The 20,831-nt window shown below is 39.7% G+C and overlaps 1 protein-coding gene across 2 annotated transcripts in view; it reads right to left on the bottom strand.

Annotated features, from left to right (window-relative positions):
• Positions 1-19,114, bottom strand: part of LOC133452797 (corticotropin-releasing factor receptor 2) — a 57,091-nt gene extending 37,977 nt beyond the window's left edge. For both annotated transcript variants that reach the window (XR_009783279.1, XM_061732444.1), the window contains exons 1-2: positions 18,957-19,114; positions 18,697-18,816 (exon numbers count right to left, since the gene is read on the bottom strand). Coding sequence is in view for 1 of the 2 variants with exons in the window: in XM_061732444.1 (XP_061588428.1) it covers positions 18,697-18,816; positions 18,957-19,077 (241 nt within the window). In the remaining variant the exon portion in view is untranslated. The remainder of the gene's footprint in view (positions 1-18,696; positions 18,817-18,956) is intronic.
• Positions 19,115-20,831: the final 1,717 nt, after the last annotated feature.

The following is a 20,831-nucleotide window of genomic DNA, read 5'->3' as shown; positions in this document are numbered from 1 at the left end:
ATCTGAGCGAGAATTTCCTGCATTTTCATGATAAGATCAAATAAATGAAATAATCCCATCGATTCGTCCATCCAGTTTCCATATCTTTTTTCTTTTTAGTTTTGTAATAGAGTGCATAACATCAATGTAATAAAAACATATACGATACAATTTACCCACATATTTATGTAACATGATAATATACTAACATTTTCTTCACTGGATCATTTCCTAAAAACTGAAGATTCTTTTCTGATTTTACTTTTTAGTTTATCATTTCTCATCTTAAAAAAAGCACAGCCTTTTAAACCTATTGGTCCTGTTCAGAGGAATGGTAGAACTAAAAGGAAGGCGGAAATGAGGACTGATATTTTAGGTACGTTTTTGGCATTCTTACAATATGAAGAAAAGCTGTTCAGAAAATATAGGTATGCATATAAACTACACTAGCAGTCAAAGGTTTGGTTACACTTTCCCAGACCAAACTCACAGATCAAGTGACACTGCAGTTCAAAGACAAGCACCACAGTTTCCTTTTTACTGGCTGGTCAGCAGAACGACACCAAATCACGTCTGTTGGTTCAACCAAATGTCCCAATGATTTAGATAAAAGCCTTACCGCTTGCTTCTCTACGAATGTCTTTTAAGTATCATGCCATGAACAATTGGTGTGAGAGGGGGATTAAGTAGTTGTCAGCCTGCCTTTTCTTCTTCACCAGGGAAGACTGAATCTCTCCAAAGAAGCCTTGAGTAATGACCACTGAAGCGGACAGACCAACAGAGCCTGAGGAAGAAAAAAAACTGGCTAATCTTATACTCACAGCTGTGTCGCTTAAGCTTTCCTGTTTCTTTCCACGCCCGCATGACATATTAAGTAAAACTGCAAATACAAACACTTGTGTCCCTGTTTGCTGTCAAACTGTAACCCCTTATAGCTACACTGAAGTCAGTTGGTGAGAGAAAATGAGCGAAAAGCCGTGTGCTAAGTCTGCGGCCCTCAGGGAAACCAAGAAGCTAAGCACAGAGGATAGCTTGTCTGGATAATGTGAAATACATTATCCCCCACTATTTAACTGAAGAACATGCCATCACATTTCATTAACGCTTCATCCAAGTCAAATGTATTTGGTCGTTGGATTCACCAACAGCACTGTGGGGTCAGACCCTTATGATTAATATCAAAGATTTAATTTGATGTGATCAATACAGAGTTTGGGAGTTTCTTTTTCTTTTCTTTGCCAAAAATATGTGATCCCATAATTTTTGGAAAAATGTGCTTTTAAAAAGTGCTCTGGGAGCCAAATGCTGCAATGTTGTAATCTTTATGCTAAACTCCCTTTATGTATCTGTGGGTATGCGGTCATGGGTGTGCAATGTGAGCAGGAGGGTCCTAACACATAACCCCGAGGGAAGTGGAAGAACTGTAACTGATATAAAGAAGTGATTACTGTATTCACAGGCTTGCGTAGTACACGCTCTACAACAGCTAGCCGACCAGATAACAAACAGTGAGATAAAACATCCAGACTCTCCTGTCGTTATTGTTGGGGATTTTAACAGTGTCAACCAGGAATTCCCTAAATACAGACAGCATATCAAATTCCCACCAGGGACAAAAACACATTGGACCACTGTTACACAGTTTTGAAAGATGCCTATCGCGCCGTCTCCTTGGCAGCTCTCGGTCTCTCAGACCACTGCCTGCTTCACCTCATTCCAACCTACAGGCCTAAACTAAAAACTTCTAAACCTGTGGAAAAGGCTGTAAAGAAATGGACAAGTGAATCAAAACTCACTGATACTGTAACATCTTAAATCAGTTTTTGCGAAATCTGTTTGCAAACCAAGAACTTCTACACATTCAATAACAGCAAACATTGGTTCACTCCTAATCTAAGGCAGATATGCCAAGCCAAAGAGGAGGCCCACAGGAGCGGAGACGGGGACCTACTGTATATAAGCAGGCCAGGAACAAGCTGACTAAGGGAAAAAAAGCTACACAAGAAGCTAAAACATGCTTCCTGCCAATGACCCATACCCCCATCCTGCATAAAATCCCAGCCTGGCAGCTGACCCAGACGACTTTTATTGCTGGTTTTAAAAGCACCCATTATCACACCTCATCACGCACAATAGGCTTCCCCTCAACACCAAACCTCCTTCCCCCAACTGCATTAACAATCTGTAAAAAGGATGTGTTCCGACTCCTTCAGAAGCAGAAGACAAACAAGGCTCCAGGACCTAAATGCCGCAGTATCTGTTGACCACTTTCTACTCAGCCATCATTCAGTCTGTCATCTGCACCCCCCTCACTGTCTGGCTTGGGTCCACCACCAAACACGACAGGCCAGACTGCAACGGACAATTAGGGCTGCAGAGAGGATCATTGGACCTGACCTTCCCTCCATCCAGGACCTGCACCGGTCCAGGGTCAGGAAAAGGGCAGCTAAAATCTCTACAGACCCCTGACATCCTGGTCAACCTCCTTTCTTCTGGCAGACGATACAATTCACTGTTTGCCAAAAACAGGCGATACAAAAACAGCTTCTTCTCCCAAGCAGTCACTCTGTTGAACACTCAGTAACAGCCCCCACCCTCACACTGAACAAATCAATCAACTCTCTGCTCTACCTCATGCGTACTTCAACCTCGTTACAATAGTGTTATTAATACATTATCATAGCACTGATCTACCTTGCACTATATTTATTTGAAAATATACCCTATTCCACCCATAGTGTCTATTTATTTATTGCAAATGTTCATACTGTATTTATTCTCACACATAGACATATTTCTACTGCTTTCATTCTAGTCTTACTGTTTTGTTTTTATTCTCTTTACTCCAGACCCGGGCTTTTGCTTGATGTGCATTTTTTATGTCTCCTTACTATTTGGGATCAGTAGGACCTCATTTTTGTTGAAATTCAATTTTTGCTTTCTATGTGCTGTTGAACTATGTCAAATCCAATGGCCTCACATGAGGACAATGGGTTTATTTTTCTCTATTTCCCTTTCTTGGTCCTGCCCTGCATCCTTGCACATCCTGGTCAGGTTCTAATAATAAAAATATGATACATTTTATTTGCAATATACTCAGCATTTTTAATGAAATAAAGTGCTACATAGTGGGCAAGAAATAAAGACAAATGTTCTTGGAAAGAATTTACGTGTTTGCAGTGAAGATAGACCTGATGTCCTCAAACGAGTACTTCATGTTTACAGACATTGTAGCTTGCTAATATAACTCAAATATATCAAAAAGGCAGGCCATGTGAAGCTGCAGACGTTATTGTGCAAAAATATACTAGTTTCAATCATAAAATTAGGTTAGGATTTTTACCGTGTCCATATTTCGGGAGCTGCCATAGAAGACTTTCATTGAGATCCCAGCCATCTTGTTTTTTCCCAAATTAGTGTAATTTCATTATGAGACCACTAGATGGTGCAGGCGGGTTCCTGGATGAGGACAATGGGTCAATGTTCGTACAAATGAAGTATCATGGCGCAGAACAGCAGAAATGTAATGTCCTCATATGAGAACGCAGGGTCTCAGAGGATGATTTTTTAGCCTTATATGTTAAGTTATCACTTAAAAAAAAAAAAAATTGGAATTTTCAAAACATCTATGAATTTTTTTCTTGCTTCAAAACGTCTCGTCATCCCAAAGTTGGAACAACTCTCAGGCAGCACGGTGGCTTAGTGGTTAGCACTGTTGCCTCACAGCAAGAAGGTTCCCGGTTCCCATGCATATTAGGTTAATTGGTGATTCTAAATTGCCCGTAGGTGTGAGCGTGAGTGTGCATGGTTTGTGTGTATATATGTGGCCCTGCGATGGACTGGTGACCTGTCCAGGGTGAACCCCTGCCTCTCACCTGAGATGAGCTGGGATAGGCTCCAGCAGACCCCCGTGACCCCGCAAGGGATAAAGCGGGTGTTGATAATGGATGGATGGATGTTAAGTTACTGTTGTACTTGCAAGCAAAGTTTAACCGGAGTCAAATTCCTTGTTTGTGTGTGGTGAATGAAGCTGATTCTGATTCTGATTTAAGAAATACAGTGGAGTTTGGTATTGAATCTCAAAAGAAAACTACTGATGTTAGGGAGGAGTCAGTTCTCTATTAAAAAAACGTTGGGCAGCAATCCTTGCTTTTCCAATGCTGTGTGAGCATGGATCTCATTGTGTCTATTCTATTATCATGCGGTGAGCCATTTGCTGCTGTCTTAAAACCAGTGGCGAAAAAGGCTTAGGTCTAAATCCCCCATCCCTTGCGACAAGTGATCTGACCCCTGCTGTTTTCTAGTTGGAGGACACCGCGTGCAGAGCTGGATTCCGTCTATTCCTGTAATTCATATTTGCACAGACATTCATACAGTGCTTTATATCACATTGATAAATGTATGCAGTGTCACATTTTTTCTGCACAGATTTAATAATTTTTTTATGAAGATTCTGCACTGATGATGAGCGAGAATTACCCCATTGTAAAGGTTTTCCAGCCCATCACAAAGATTCTCAATGGACTCTAGACTCTCCAGTGCCCAGTGCATGTGTGAAAATGATATCTTGGATCTAGTAGTTCATGCCCAAGCCGAATACATCCTGGTATTGTCATTTTTGAATATATAACATTATTTTTTTTCTTTTCCACTAAATTAAAATAAGCGCACCTACTTTTGCACATCACTCTATATGGGGGTGATAGTATCATGCTCAAAATCACTTTGATCATTGGCAGAAGATCAGGCTGCTGACCTTCCAGCTATAGGAGGGCCTTTTTTACCTGCTGAGCCACCGACACGCCTGAAACAAAGTCATCAATCTCTGGTGTAATCTCAACTGCTGCACATAAATCCTGCATCGCTTGACTTTGGACATCAGGTATAACCTTCAGCTGTATAGAAGATGTAAAGACACTGAGTTCCAATGAAGTAAATTAAAAAAGGAGGAATTTCCTTAATAAACCTTGTAACATTTTATTTGTGCAGCTATGCATAACTAAATATGACTAGACCACATTAATAAAGTTGCAATAGTTAGAAATGCAGGGCTAGCAGACAAAGTAAATGGGCCACACCAGCATGACTCAAGTCTTTTAGTGGTACACCACTAAAAATTATGATTCTAAGATAAGATCTTATATTGATGATGAAAGAGTAAGATCCCTGCTTGAAGTCTTCGACAGCGCAAAGATTCTTTTGACTCTGTGGTGGCCAGTCCATGTGTGAAAATTACATTGCATGCTCACTTAACCACACTTTGACAATTTGATTACAATGAATCAATAGTCATCTAGGAGTATACATTTGACAGGTAAGAAAAAAATATATATCTCGATGGAAAATGCTGGGTACATTTTGCAAATCCGGATAGTCTGCTGATCTCATTTTTTTGAGGTGCATAATGTTACAGAAGTCAGACTTCACCCACGAAGCAACCTCCAATCATAAAACCATCCCCACAGACTTGTGCAGTAGGCACTAGGCATGATGTATGCATCAGTTTATCCACTGCTATTCTTACCTTGATGCACCCATCACTCTGGAATGAGGTAAATCTAGACTCATCACCGCACATGACCTCTTTCCGCTGCTCTGCCTTTATGCTCACAAGCAATTTGAAGCTATTTTTTTCTGATTATCCCCACTGATTGATGCAAACCTACAATCTGACCCTTCTGAAGCAGTGTAACATTATTTCCAGGAGCACTGTGTCCTCAGACAATGTTGCTAAAGGAATGAGGAGCCTCTCACTGCATCAGTTGGGGTTAAATTACTTACCGAATGACTGCATAGCTGTTCCAGTGGGAGGTTCTTGATTATTTACTTAGTTAAATCAAGGTGATGACTGTCTTTTTGAAAATGCCACATGCTGTACATTGAAAAAATTATACACGTTTGTATTTATTTTGATTTATAAGTTTCATTTCTCCATGATGTTGCAAAAGTTATGTAAGACAAAATATACTAATTTACAAAGACATGAGTACTCCACTGATATTTCAGTATGTTGTATAAAATGGGAATGACAAATGAGTACATTTGAAAAACTGAAAATAAGGAATGAATGCAAGAAGAAAGAAACATATCTAAGGAAATATAAGCTCTGAATCTAAGATGTTTGAGATGATGAAACAAGGGAAAATGTTTTAAAATAGGCTTGTTTGAATAATTGTGTTGATTATACCTATTTTCATCAAATCCCACAGAAGAATGGACTGATTGTAGAGTGACAGATGAGGGAGATGTAACTACTATCTCTTTCTCACGTTCTGTAATTTAGATCATACAAAACACAAATTTGAGCTCCTTTTTCAGCAACAGTGTGTTGCTACAGTAGTGTGTAAGGTGTGGGTGCTGCGCAGCTGTGAGTAGAGCCAGAGGAGGCTGGTGCTGATTGGAGGCTCCAGGGGAGCTGGGTGTGCAATGGTTAGTGAAATGTTTGTTACATGTTTGACCTAAATTTTCGGACTGACTGACCTCTTATCCAGTCTAACCATGTAGAAATGGATAAAAGTTTTCATGATTCACTGCAGTAAATGTACTCACAGGGAATCATTCCTACCTTTTGCCGATTCACTGTACAGCAGCGCACCACTGCGTCACCACTCCACACACTACTCTCACTCCAAATCTTTTTACATTAATATGTAAACATGTGCTGCTCTCTTTTGCTTCCTCTAGTCTTTTTTCAATGTGACCAAACCACCTAAACATGCTACCTTGAATCCGGATATGTTGAATGTTGCATGAAAAAGGTGGATTAACTTTCTTTTTTGAATCAACATTTCTGTTGTTAAGTTTACATCCAGCTTTGCTTTTCACGTCTGAAACAAATTCTAAAAAAGTTAGTACAGAAGCAATCTATTCCTAGTAAAAAAGTGAAAGAAAAAAATAATGACGCTATTTTGAACAGGGGATGTCAAAAGGGGACACTAATGATGGTTTTACACCGATGCAGTATCTATGAAAGGCTGAGTCTTTGAAGAGAAAATGTGCATATTTGTGTTTCTGCAGTGCATAAGATCATTAAACATTTCAAGGAATTGCAAACATCACTCAGAAATGCCCCGGTGAGATGCAAAACAAGAATTTTAGCTGTGAGGCAACAGGGCTAACCACAAAAACAGTGTGGTACCACTCATCAAGAGCCATCCTTGCTCTTGAGTTAATGCAAACCACATGAGCATGAGATTGCTTTGGGAAACATTCATCAAGCAATAAAATACTGAGTTACAAATGGCACTTTAAGCTGCAGTGTGCAGAATGGAGTCTTTATATGAACTGTGACATATCTGCAATGGTCCATCGCACAGTGAAAGTGTGTTTTGTGGTCAGAGAAAACAGTGTTTCAGATCTGTTTTTTTGAAGAAATGGTGCTATGCGGTGCAAATCAAAGACAGAGAAAAACCATCCAAACTGTCATGAGCCAGGAAGTTCAAAAGCCAGGATGTGTGATGGTACATGGCTTTAACAGTGTCCATAGCAAAATAAAGTAATCCTATGGGATGGCAACGTTTATGCACAAAAACATGCTGATATTTCACGGTAAGTAACGAGTCAGTTTAGACATTTGTCCCAAAGGAAGAAATCTTATGAAATAATATTGAGAAATTCACCTAAGATGCAGGACCTGCAGCTAAACACATTGTGTGGAGATAGATGTCTTTGTTTACAGATGTTCAGCATGGTGGATGAGGGCATACTTTATGTTTTAGAGCTAACATTAACACCACATATCTGGACCTATTTGCAATATTATGAATTAGAGGAGAGTAGCATTTCTGTATAAAGCAGCAACTGTTATCAGTATGCATATATATAAATGGATGCATTTTTTGGTTGCTACAAGCTGTTTGAACAAACTGACAATAACTTTAGTAACCAATAGTACCCACTGGCCAAAATATGAGTGATATTATGCAGATCAAACCTGAGCTTTCTGTGTTCCCCTCACCTTCAAAGTTATGCTCAGTTGGTCTGTGATTTCAAGTGTGAAAGATTATGATAATACCCATTCGATGTCAAGTTGTGTGTTGGATTTATGCATAATTATGTTCTCTGAACTATGAAAAAAGGTCCAGTTTAAGCACAGGTCAGCCAGCAGTCAGTGAAAATCCTCAAATGCTAGGTTAGTATAATATATTCAAGTTTCAGTTTGTTAGGAGTGGAAGAATTACTCAGAAGCTTAAATTAAAGGAGCATGAGGCAGGATTTATGAAAAAAATTTGTATACGTTTTAAGTTTTCTAGTAATAATGTCAGATGAAGCGTTCCAAACCCAAAAGAATGAGCCCTCTAGTGTATCTCTCCGTTGCCTTGAACAGGCTGTGTGCTGCAAAATGTGCTGCAATTGTGGGGCCGAATTTCCCGCGCTGTCCTGCGGATGTGACGTCAAATGACGCTGCATGCGCGTTCTCCCCGTTCTCCCGTGCCAGCTTCACTGTTGGCTGCAGTACCCCCGACGGCCGTCGTGGCGAAGGGTGGCGCTAATGAGTCTCATTTCTTATAAAGAGCCTCATGCTCCTTTAAGAAAACAAATTCAGAATAATACCGTGTCTTGTCTTACTGTCATGATCTCAGCGGGCTGTGAAGTTTGTGTTTTTTTTGTTTTATTTCTTGCTCCTTTCTCCTCTGTGTGCGGCGGCTCTCTGTCTTTCCTCCTTTGTTTCGATGTCTGTGTGTCTGTAAGCGTGTTTCCTTGACAATTACCTGCCACAGCTGCAACTCAGCAGCTGATCTCTGCACAGTATATTAGCACTTGTCTTCTCAACACTCCCTGACAGATTGTATTTATTGCCATTCGGGAAACATACAGAGCTGGTCAAAAATCTAGTCAGATACACCAATTACACTGTCATGCCAGCCTCGGAGTTCTCCTGTAACCCGAGACCTCTGTCACTGCCAACACTGATGAGACTGTGCCCATCACTCCCTGCATCGTTCCATGGTTCGCTTCCTGCAAGATTCATCATAACTGTTCGCAGGTCCTCAATACACCCCCTTCAAACTATTCATCATTCATATGCTGGTTTCTAGAGCCATTGTGACAGTTGCATAACTACCTACTGCCCCAGCTAAAATGGCATGAGAGAATTGGTCCCCAGCTATTCTTCTGCTAAAATATTTTCATCATTACCACTGGATGGATGGATGGATGGATGGATGGATGGATGGATGGATGGATGGATGGATCAGTGTTAAAGCTGAGACAGAGGCTGGGATAATGATGGAGGAAGAGGAGGAGCTGTACCTTCTTAAATCAATTACCTATGAAGAATCTGCTTTATATTTTGATATATACACTCAGGGATCTGAACTTCAATTCAAAATGTGGCTCTAGAACAAATTTAATAAGAGAATTTTGTGAATGAAAACCAATAATTATAGCATATATTTTTTCTATTAATTTCCTGTAGAGACGATACGATTGTTGTTAGCATGCCCATTGACTATAACTAAGTTCTGAGCATTCCTCTATCATCACTTAACACGAATGTGACACAAAACAAATACCCCCAGCAGTACCATCAGAACTTTTATCAAGGACTTTGTGGGAAGTTCATGTTTTCAGTCATAACATATTACCAAAACAGAGCATTAGGACATCAGCGTCTTGTGTGTGGTAGCGACTGCATGCCTGGTGGGATCCAGAGTAGCATTTAAATTCAAAGTGTGCATTGCTTTAACTTCTGAAACGTTGACCTTTGTTGAAGGTGCCTAGCTTTATTGAACCTCCTAAGACCTGGCGTACACACATGTGGACATCACACATTTTTGTTGTCTATGTCACAATATTTAATTTCTTAACCGGGGCCCAAAGCAACAAGAAAAAAGATGTCTCCAAGTCTTAAGAGGTTAATCACGGCTCATGTTGGTGTCATGTTTGCGTCTGAAAGGCAACGCAGGTTTTCATATACCGTACTGATATTTGCTGATTTAAGATAAATACAATTTCTTCTTGGAAGTTGATATGCCCCGTGTCACTGTTATGCTCCAGACTTTATTAATCTTGATAAGGGAATCAATATAGTTCCATTGTAGACAAAACAATGCAGCCTTTGAGTTACATTGACTAGAAAGATACGTTATATGAGGACCGGATGTCCCTGCTGTGACAACAAAGAGAAAGATGCAGGGGTGAGACTTATTTACTGAAAGAAGAGACTTGATTTCCTCCAAGTTATAATTGTTTTTCTGGGTCTGACTTAACAGATGAAACATACTAGCAACAAAGATATTGCTTTAATTTACAGAACAGACACTGACGTGTTATTGATATCATTCACTAATAAAGTTGACAACATTTTGTCTTGCCTGAGGCTTCACATAAATAATATCACGACAGTAACAAAGCAGAAGCCATGAATGCTTTCAACCCACATTTAAAATCAGCACTGTTGATGCGCGTTTCATGTAAACCACAGAAAGGAATTACACACACACAGACAAACACAGACACACACACACAGACAGATGCATTAAAGAAAAAAAACAGGGGCAAAGGAAGTTTAAAAATACATAAAGCTCTTAAGAGATTCTGCACTGGCATTAATATTAATTTAAACTTGGAGAAATAGTGAAGGATTTATAGCCACCTACCTGAGCAGGCCTGCTAAATTTGTAAAACCTCTAATTTTGTAAAGGAACTGCCACTTCTCACTGATTTAGACTTACTTAGCCATTCATTTGAAAGTTCCACTGAAAACGTACAAGATTTACCACAAGACGCTCATTCATATCTTCTCGTGTTCGGCATCTGGGCGTTCACAGTGCAAGGCTTTTGACTTAAACTGTAGCAGTAGGCCAAACACTTTTAACACATAGATCTGTAGTGCTGCACATGTGTCTCCGAGACCTACCAGGCAAGTGAAAGAACAATTTACTGTAAATTTACAGTCCCTGAACATACAAAAACTAAGAAAAAAGACTAAAAAACACTTCAACTTCAGCCATCCGAATTGTGTGCTATGTCTTCTTATCAAGGTGACTCTTATTGCAGAATGTCTCTTTCAAAGCGTTGTGTTAATTAACACCCACTCATGGGATGTTAGGTTCCACTTCTATTCTTATTCTGACCTGTTTCGTAATTTTAAATTTATCCCTGACTGAAAATGGCTGCTGCTGTGACCCAGCAGGTCTTAAACACTCCCCTCTATTGTTTCGGGAGTCATGTAGGCCCTGTCCCAATACACCCACTACCCCTACTTTTCAGCCCTACCCCTAAATTTTGCGCGTTCCCGTGAGGGTAGTGGTGTCCCAATTCCTCTTTTCATCTAGGGGGAGTGCGGAAAACAAGGGCGAGTGGTTATGAATTTGGCCCTACAGAGCGAGGATTTTCCGATGCTCATTAACTGAACTAGGGCCAGAAAAATTTCCCAGAAAGCTTTTCATCGTCATTTGCGGACCGAATCAAAAAAAAAACATGGCCGACATTTCTTATTTTTTAGTGAATAAAATCAATATTTTGAGTTAGTTTCTGCATAACAATGCGTTTTTATCACATTTTCTAGCGAGAAATATATATTTTACTTTCATAATATTCACTCAGTGAATGTACATAATCACTCGTTTGCCTGTTGTTGCGAAGTCTTTTTCAAACCTCGCCAGAATAAAGGCTGATTTATGGTTCCGCGTTACACCAACGCAGAGCCTACGGCGTAGGTTACGCAGCGACGCGCGCCCTACGCCGTACCCTACGCCGTACCCTACGCCGTACCCTACGCCGTACCCTACGCCGTACCCTACGCCGTACCCTACGCCGTACCCTACGCCGTACCCTACGCCGTAGGCTCTGCGTCGATTTAACGCAGAACCATAAATCAGCTCCCGAGCCGGCAGGCAGTTTTGATCCCGAAATTTTTGGAGCAAATTTCTTAACAGGCGTAGCTACAACTGTTAGATTTTATCTATTAAACCAACATTTATTTTCTTAAATGATTTATTTCAGCCAGCGGTAATTCTCCACAGAGCTGCAGGTTTCTCCCCTGGGACGACGGGGCAGGTTGACCCGGCCGTGAGCTGCTGCTGCTCCGAGCCGGCGGCTCTTCTCCGAAAACATCGGATCAAATTTCTTAACAGGCGTTATTTGGATGAACTGAGCCCAGGTTGGGGATCTTAACGCTTACTTTTACGCCTGAAAAAATATTTAAACTTAATAAAGTGGAATATTAACAGCGCTACAGCTGAAATTAAAACTGCTTTTGGCTCTCGGCTTCCTGATATAGTGCGACGTATGTTCAAACTTAACAACGCAGTCGCTTACGTACCCGAACGTAAACCACGCAGTGACGTAGCACGCAAAATTTAAGGGTGGTGCTGAAAAGTAGGGGTAGTGGGTGTATTGGGACAGGGCCCTGGGAAGATTTCAAGTGCCCCTAAAATCTGTGGCTTCTTTTTTAGTGGTAGTGAGGGAGGGCTAGTGGTAGAAAGTAGGGGGTGAATTGGGATTGGCCCGTAGTCTTGAAAAACATGAAGCACCCTGTTGTTTAAGGTGTCAGTTGTGCAATTACAAGTTTTATAAAGGCTTCCCTATAATGTTTCGCCAGAATATTTTGACCGTAGCCTAGTATTCTACTAGTAGCAGAATTTTGTAACTGTGAATTTATTATCACTGAATTTACATTTCCAAGCCATGTGCTGATGACAGAGAAATTAAAATAACCTCTTAGGGAAGCCTTTTGGTATATTTGAACCCCTTCCCCCCGACGAACCCGGTACCGGGTCCGGCAGCTGTATGCACCAGTTCATGTGTGGACAAAAGTTACTCAAGTGCTGTCAGGGTATTTTCTTCCAACTGTTTCACAAAAAAGAAGCCCCAAAGCCAATATGTCAAAACTCCAAGTATGTTTTGTCAACAAAGTATTTGATTTATAACAACTTAAAAATACATATGCAACAAAGATGACGCCCCCAACACCTGCAACAAAACGCAAGATCAATTTTCTCCATCCCAACGTAGTGGGTATCATATGAAACTAGAAAAAGCTACACTTTCAGATGATACCGAACATAATCTTTTCTGGGCCGACCACTTCATGCCAATCTCAAAACAAACCAAAAGCCAAAATTCACATTTCACAGCCAGCACATCAGATTGCATATTCATCACACACTACGTCAGCAAATCCCAAAGCTATTCAGACCAAAAGCTGTATATTTTATTTCTTTACCGTTTCATCGTCATGTTCAGTTTATCCACACCATTCTTTGACCAGAATTCACGATTTATCCGTCATAGTACTGAAACTGCTTCATCCGCCGTCATTTCATATCCTGCCAGTCGCAGCCATTTTGTTGACTTCTTGTTGCTTTTGGAAATTCAAATAAAGTTTGTTGACATTCTACATATCGCGAGCTTTCAAACGATATAAAACACTTGAACGAGACTTCATCCATCAGGCCTCTACTGTTGAGCGTAAATCAGCCCCCGAATCTCGCGCTCAGAAGGCACGCCGATTTTTCCCAGTGGCCAGCCGCGGTACTGCAACAAAAATGGGCCCAGAAAGCTTTTTTCCCACCTCCACCTCCAGCTGCAATTACTAATCTTTGTATTCTATATTTTTAAGTCATGGACTTTATATCCGTCAAAGATGTTTTCTAACGGCCACAAAAGTCAAAGAAAAGTCTCTTTCTGGGCGTGACGTCACGGCTGACGTCACAGCCGTGTCCGTGCATTCCACGGATGTATTATATTAATATATATTATGTAATTATATTATATTAATACATTAATAATATATGTAATACTATACATGTAATAATATACATTAATTAATATATTATATTAATACATATTATATTAATACTCGTTCTCATTGCCCCGGGGCATGATGGGAGACCCCAGAGCATCATGGGAGGTGACTCAACTGCGCATGCTCTATGGGCCCGATAACGCGGAAGTAAACCCGGAAGTCAGGAACTTTTTCAGCGTATGCGCTGGCTGAGCAAAATGCATTGAAATGAATGGGCGGCCATTTTCGATGTACCATCCAGTTCTATAATACATCCATGGCGTAAACTCTGGAGCGCGGCGGCCATCTTGGATCAGTGCACAGCACAGTTGCACAGCGCAGAGAGTGAAACGCACCGCGAGACTCGCACAGAGCGCAGGGATGTTTGGATTGAGATTTTACATTTACGAAATCATGTATCATCAAATCATCAAAGTATTTTATAGCCATATTCTCTTCAAAAAGGGTAAATTGGCATTTGGCACAGTATACTGTAGGTATCCAAGTGCCCAAATAGAGTGTCCGCCTGGTACTATCCACACTAAAATCTATGTGCTTTAAGCTATTCTCATGTAACTTGGTACAGTTGTAGGCAAGGAGTTGCTGAATCCAGGCAGTGGTGTCTTTATAATTATATGCATTGCTATCATGGTGTTTTCCACTGTGGAAACTAAAAAGAAATTAGACGAGAATAAAACTTTCATTTTTTTTATTTGGTTTATCACAATTCGCTCAGGCATGTGAACATTAAAACATTTTCTGACACTTGTATTGTATGCTGGGAGGGTTTAGCTATCCATTGAGACCAAGATTATGCATATTGCCCTTATAATTGTGGAGATATTGTTGATTTAATTTGGATAGGCCTGTTCAGGCGAAATTCACCTTCAAAATCCCTAGAGGTGAACAGGTTGTAATAAAAATGGAATGTACTAAATGATTTCCAAGCATCTCTCCCCTTTTAACACAGGGATTGCAGAAATATAACAAAAGTAAGTAAACTGACATTTCTAATCATGAATATCACTAACATATAGACTTTTAGATATAGCAGCTTTATACTTCAGAAGGTCACAGAGGGATGATACTTGCCAACCTGGCATCCAGCTCCAGGCAGATTCCACCAAACCCATGAACAGAGAAGCAAATGACACCTCGGAGGTTTGCAGCCACATCTGTCCCGATGTGAGGTGGCAAAGCTCCACTGCCTCACTTGTGAAAATGTTCATTTCATTCCTGAACTCTTAATATACCAATAAACAAACAAATTAATAAAATGAAATCGATTGCTGAGGCAGGTATTCACTAAACCCGCAACAGCTGTTAGTGGAATCATCAATATTGTGGCTGCAGTTCACTTTCAGCATATGCCTTTATGGAGCAGACTGTCTATCTGAAGCTGTTTATCTGTGTGTGTGTGTGTGTGTGTGTGTGTGTGTGTGTGTGTGTGTGTGTGTGTGTGTGTGTGTGTGTGTGTGTGTGTGTGTGTGTGTGTGTGTGTGTGTGTGTGCCCGTTTTTGGGACTTAAATAGCATTTTGTCATTTTGTGAGGACATGGAGGCTTTCTCTAGCGGTCGTGGTGTCAGATATTATCTGGTGAACACAGTGTGCTCTCCAGATGTGGAACGCCCACATTTAACAATCTAACTAATTATGAACACTGACATAGCCCAAACTCACAGGAAGGTTTAAAATGAATTATGACTTTTGCGTTATGAATACCAATATATTTAATAACACAGCAAGAATGTAATAACACACTACATAAGTCATATTGAGAAATCCCATCAGAAATCACATCTGAACGTCAACGGAAAATAAGTAATTTGGGTTAATTAGGCTACATAAGCTCACAGTGGCGTGTAGGAGATCTGGTATATATGATATGTGATGCTACAGCTTTTTTAATTAGGGCAATTAAAGAGATGCAACATTTACTACGCCCAAATCAGAGTTAAATGCTGAGTGACATCACTGAGTTGCTAGTGATGTGCAGTAAGCGAATACTACAACTTCACACTTGACAAAAACAGCCTCTGTGTCATTCCAGCTTGCAGCTGTGTGCAAGCCTGAGGAGCAAAGCTAATAAACACACATTACTGTTTCTCTGCTGCCAGAGTTGAATTCCCCTCGGAAACTCTTGTGATGTGGATTTCTGTACCCCCTGATGACAAAGGCCTGCTGACAGCAAAATAACTTGTCACATCCTCCAATCACAGCAGAGCAGAGCGTCGGTCCTGTGCATCCAATCTACAACCAGTCATATGATATCCATTAACCTTTCCTTGAAGCACTTAAACGCTCAGTCTGCACCTCTTTGAGCTTCCAGCGATGCAGAGTCCAAGATGAATGGATGTCACAAACACAGAAAAATATGTCTCCTGCAGAATGTTATAATGGTCCACTGCATCTGCGAGACTTACTGTTGAATCGGGAGATTCACTTGATAAAAATATCCACACATTATAAATATTATTACCAGTATAGCCACAGTGTCTGATCCTCAGGCAGTTATAATTGTTATATTGTATCATCTGACACATGTTGTGTTGATACAAATTAAAGATCTATTGTTATTGCTAATGACAAGGCTTTTCACAGCAGCAGGATTAAAAAATCAGGCATATTCAGTTTAGTAGACAAATTATACAAATCTGATTTTATAAATTGTTTTTACCTACACTTTATTTAGCTGCAAAATGTACAGGCATAATCATACACCGTATGTTTGCTATGCTTACTAATGGATCTGATTGTGAGGTTCAAATTGAATACAAGCGAACATGTGGCACAGGTTGAAAACTCACACAATTTTCCTTTCATTTTCTTTGCACCTGAGCTTATTACAGCGACAGCATCTGTGTCAAATGAAAAATCCAGGTTTGAACACCCTGAAACCTTACGCATGGATCAAAACAAAAGTATTATTTCGTGAAGCAACATCATCAGTATATTAATGAACATAAGTTGCATCATGTGACAGGGTTGGCGTCGACAGAGGTGTGATATGCTGTTTTTCAACTTTAAACACATGAAAAAAGAAAATGTAATGAAAAAGTTTTGATAAGGCTTTAGAGCTAGCACAATAATAACATCCCTGTGGAACCCTGATGAAGTCAACATTTAATCGTATTATGTTGGTGGACTAATCATACAAAAAGGTGCCTTTGACAAACTGGTGAAATGATGAAACAAATCAAGATCCCAGAGGGAAATTTCATCTTTACTTCAAATTAGTAATTCATTATGGTCCTGGAGGACATTTGTGTCTGTAATTGTACGTTTGAGCTCTCAAAGTTGTTACATAATTGACTGATTGGGATTGACTGAGCTGACTACAATCATTTTGTGTCATTTAAGATGGGATCAAATTAACAGAAGGGCTTTTTTTCTATCTCCATATCTATAATTTAGGGATTAACTCTTGTGGTTGCCGCATACCGTTTTATTATTTACTGCTTAACTCTTATGAGAACTATTTGACCCAACATTTCACAGGGATCTCTCAGGGTTATGGGGACTGACAGGCTTCCTGAGGGTTCGAACATGCTCAGGTTGTTAAAACATGGCACAACAGTTAAGAATGCTTAAGTAATGTGATGGTAGGGAGGCTGTGCAAAATCAGATTATCTTTCTCCCGTCATGCATAAAGTTGACGGACTGGACTTCATTTCTTTGCTCATTTTTAAACATTTTTAGATGCTTATATTTTGAACTGCTGCTTATATGATAAATGATCCACCAGTTTTTGCTTTTGTATGAGTGGCTTTAAGCACTCTTCTGACGAGGAAAAAAAGGAAAAAAAAAAATAATACCAATAAGAATTTTTGGTTATATACATTAGATAAAGTACTGCATTATTAGCTAAGTTCTTTCTTAAGTTATAAGAAAAAATATTGTTAAGATCACAGAAAAATTGTGTGAACATTATAAATGTCGTTATATGCTGCATGGACACATAACTGAGGCAAAGAGAAGGAAACTAACAGACTTCTTCAAAATGTGCATGCTGGATACCATTTTTACCCTCTGTAATACGTATCAAAATGATTTCACAACTTGAGGTAGTGGTGGCTAAAATGTTATGAGAAACCCGTTGCAGAACATTTGCAAAAGTGTTTGCAGTGTGTGTATTTTGTAATATTGCGAGGAACATATCAATTCCTGTTTGGTGTGCCTGGTCATATTTGATACAGATTTCATTGGTATCATGTTTGGACATTGATAACTGGTGTGGAGATGAGTAGGATGTGACCCTTAAATCACATCACTCAATGTAAGAAGCTATATTAGACTGATAATAACAGACACAGCAATTGTTATAGTCTCATTAAAGCACTGGCTTTGAGTGCACTCGGACAACACGTTGGATAGATATGTAGCTGATTGGTATTTAAACAAGCGCAGAAGTACAATCAAGTCTGGAAACAAATTCACATAGTCACAACAAATAGCATACAAATATTTGGGCAGACTGATGAATACAAAATCCATGCATGCAGACCCAAGCAGATTTCAAGTATTTATGGACATAAAACAGTAAATCATAACCTTGCAGCCTCGCTTTGTCAATATTTAAAACAGTCCCGAAGGGCAATAATCAAAACTAGTCCCTGAGCAGCAAATCAAAAGCAGGGGACTTTTACTGTCAGTCATTTTTGGAAGATTTGCATTTTAGTATCGCATGGAAAAGCACGTGTTCATTCTCAAGCAGCTGTTCTCTTGACAGGGGGGTAATAGGTCTCTGTCACTGAGCTTTATATCAGAACACAACTGGGGTCAATGGACCAAGAATATGCACACTGAGAAAACCATCATATATAGGAAAATTCAACAAGCTGCTATACTTACAGCTGCTTACAGTCCGTAAAAAAAATCATGCATGCACCAAAATATTTTATAATTTGTTAACACTCTCATAATTTAGATGATTTTTCCAAACAAAAGCATGTTATTGAACTTTTTACATAATGGGAATATCTTACTGCTTGTGTTGTACTTCACTCCATTGATGTAAGCAGGGCAGGGTCTCTCTACAATCCTGCCAGTGCTGCTCCGCGGCCAGCAGGTCCCAATCTCATCCGTTGTGGCATTGCAATATAAACCTTGATATTGGAGGGGGGGGGGGGGTTATGAAGCAAAGCAGAAAAGATGAACGCTTATATACCCTTTCCTTTTTTCCAAAGGGCAAGAAAACTCGTCTCAGAAGGCTATGAACAAGAAGAAGAAAACAGTTCCATCTTACCATCAGTGCTCAGCAATGACAATGAAGCGTTGTCCATAAAAGTGTCATGGAAAGCTTCTACTAAACTACAGTTGAGGTCCCCGAGCTCTCCAAATATAATCTCATAAATGGTAGCATCCATGATGTGAGACGCCGCTTTTCAGTAATGCAAGACTGGTTCCAAGTTTCAAGAGGAGATGCGCACACTAAAGCACACTGATGTGCATGTGCATGTGAAACGGAGCAACAGTAATGACAAGGGGCGCAGCGCGCTCCCCGGGAGCGCGTCCCGGCACGGCCAATCAGAGCGGCGCATCCGCTCATCCGTCCACGGGAAAAGGATGATTTATGGTTCCGCGTTACACCAACGCAGAGCCTACGGCGTAGGGTACGCAACGACGTGTCGCGTACTGAGCGCCTACCGCGTACCTTACGCCGTAGGCTCTGCGTCGATTTAACGCGGAACCATAATTCAGGCTAAAGACAGCCGACTCAACGAGCAGATCACATCGGTGGCATTTGAAATTTCACACCTGCCGCGCAACTGTCAAGCTGATTTACGTTTTAAAAGTCCGACGCATTGAAAAGCCAAAGAAGCCCAAGCGTGTGGGAGAGACGCAGGATCAGATATACCTGTTGATGATTGCTGATGTCAGTGGGCATCATTATCAGATGTGCAGTTAAACTTAAGTGTAGACTTTCTACTAAAACAGAAGGGGAAAGAAGTCATTCCTGTGCAAACGAGGTTTACTGATTTTGAAGAAAATACTTTAGTACTTAGGAATCGTTTCAAAAGAAGTCAAATATCTAAATAAATAAATCAAATTTTTAAACTATCAAGATAATTCCGTCCAAATCTCTGATGATATCCAGATTTTCCTCCTCTGAGCTGTAATTTAAATTTTTAGATATTAATTACAACTCATTAACAAGTTACAACTTGTCTTCATTTCATTTCTTCAATAGAGTTTAGCATACTTTTATGTAAAAGCTCTCACAATTTTAAGGTAACCATTAACATTTAAAAGCCTAGCTTGGGAATAGATTTGTGACCCATTTGAGTCATTTTTTTAATTAAAATATACTATATTTTATTTAAAAAATGACTTAAATGGATTTTTCGGGTAAAATAGGTATTTTCTATAGTTGTCAGGCGTTTTGAGTTACTTTCCCAAAATAATTTCATTTTAAACGCATATCTCTATATCTTCAGTTTTCCAATATTTTTTCATTGAAACAGTGTCTGATATTACATTTCATTATAGCACAATAGTGTCCATTCTATGAAAAAGGCTTCTCTCTTCAACACCCTTACATCTACGCACTCAGCACTTAACATTCTCCCCAAAACACTCTAATAAGGTTGAGTGTCTCTTTGTTCTAATAGTCAAACGGCAGTGTTCACTGTTGTGTAAATTTAGCTTAGTTTGTGTATGCATCATGAAAATTGGAGCCCTTTGAAATTCAGTGGGACGAAGTTCATTAACTCATTAACATGAGTGGATGAAATGGAAATCATACTTGCCAAAAAAGAGTCAGATTTTTTCCAGTTGAACTTGAACTTGAATTAAACTTAAGCTCTTCCAGGTTGGATAAATAAACATTTCTTGCAGAATAAAGGGGAAATATAGGATTATTTTTTTTAAATATATAATTGCATTCTAAAATTCTCATCACAGCCTGTTTTCTTAAATCAATAGGCTCATAAATTGTTCATACTGTTGTGAAAATATATGGTTTCCCGATAAATATAGAACTGCAAATATATCCAATCAAAACAATATGGAAATATCTTTTGTTTAACCCGTCTAATTAAAAGGTCTAGACTAGAAATATGTCGTATAACTGGAGCTAACATCTTGGCTGTTTTCCTTTTGAATCTGAAACTTGACCTTA

The sequence above is a fragment of the Cololabis saira genome, chromosome 10 (genome assembly GCF_033807715.1).
Source record: "Cololabis saira isolate AMF1-May2022 chromosome 10, fColSai1.1, whole genome shotgun sequence".
Taxonomy (NCBI): domain Eukaryota; kingdom Metazoa; phylum Chordata; class Actinopteri; order Beloniformes; family Belonidae; genus Cololabis; species Cololabis saira.
The sequence above is the reverse complement of the archived record's forward strand: the minus strand, read 5'-3'. Positions and strand labels throughout refer to the sequence as shown.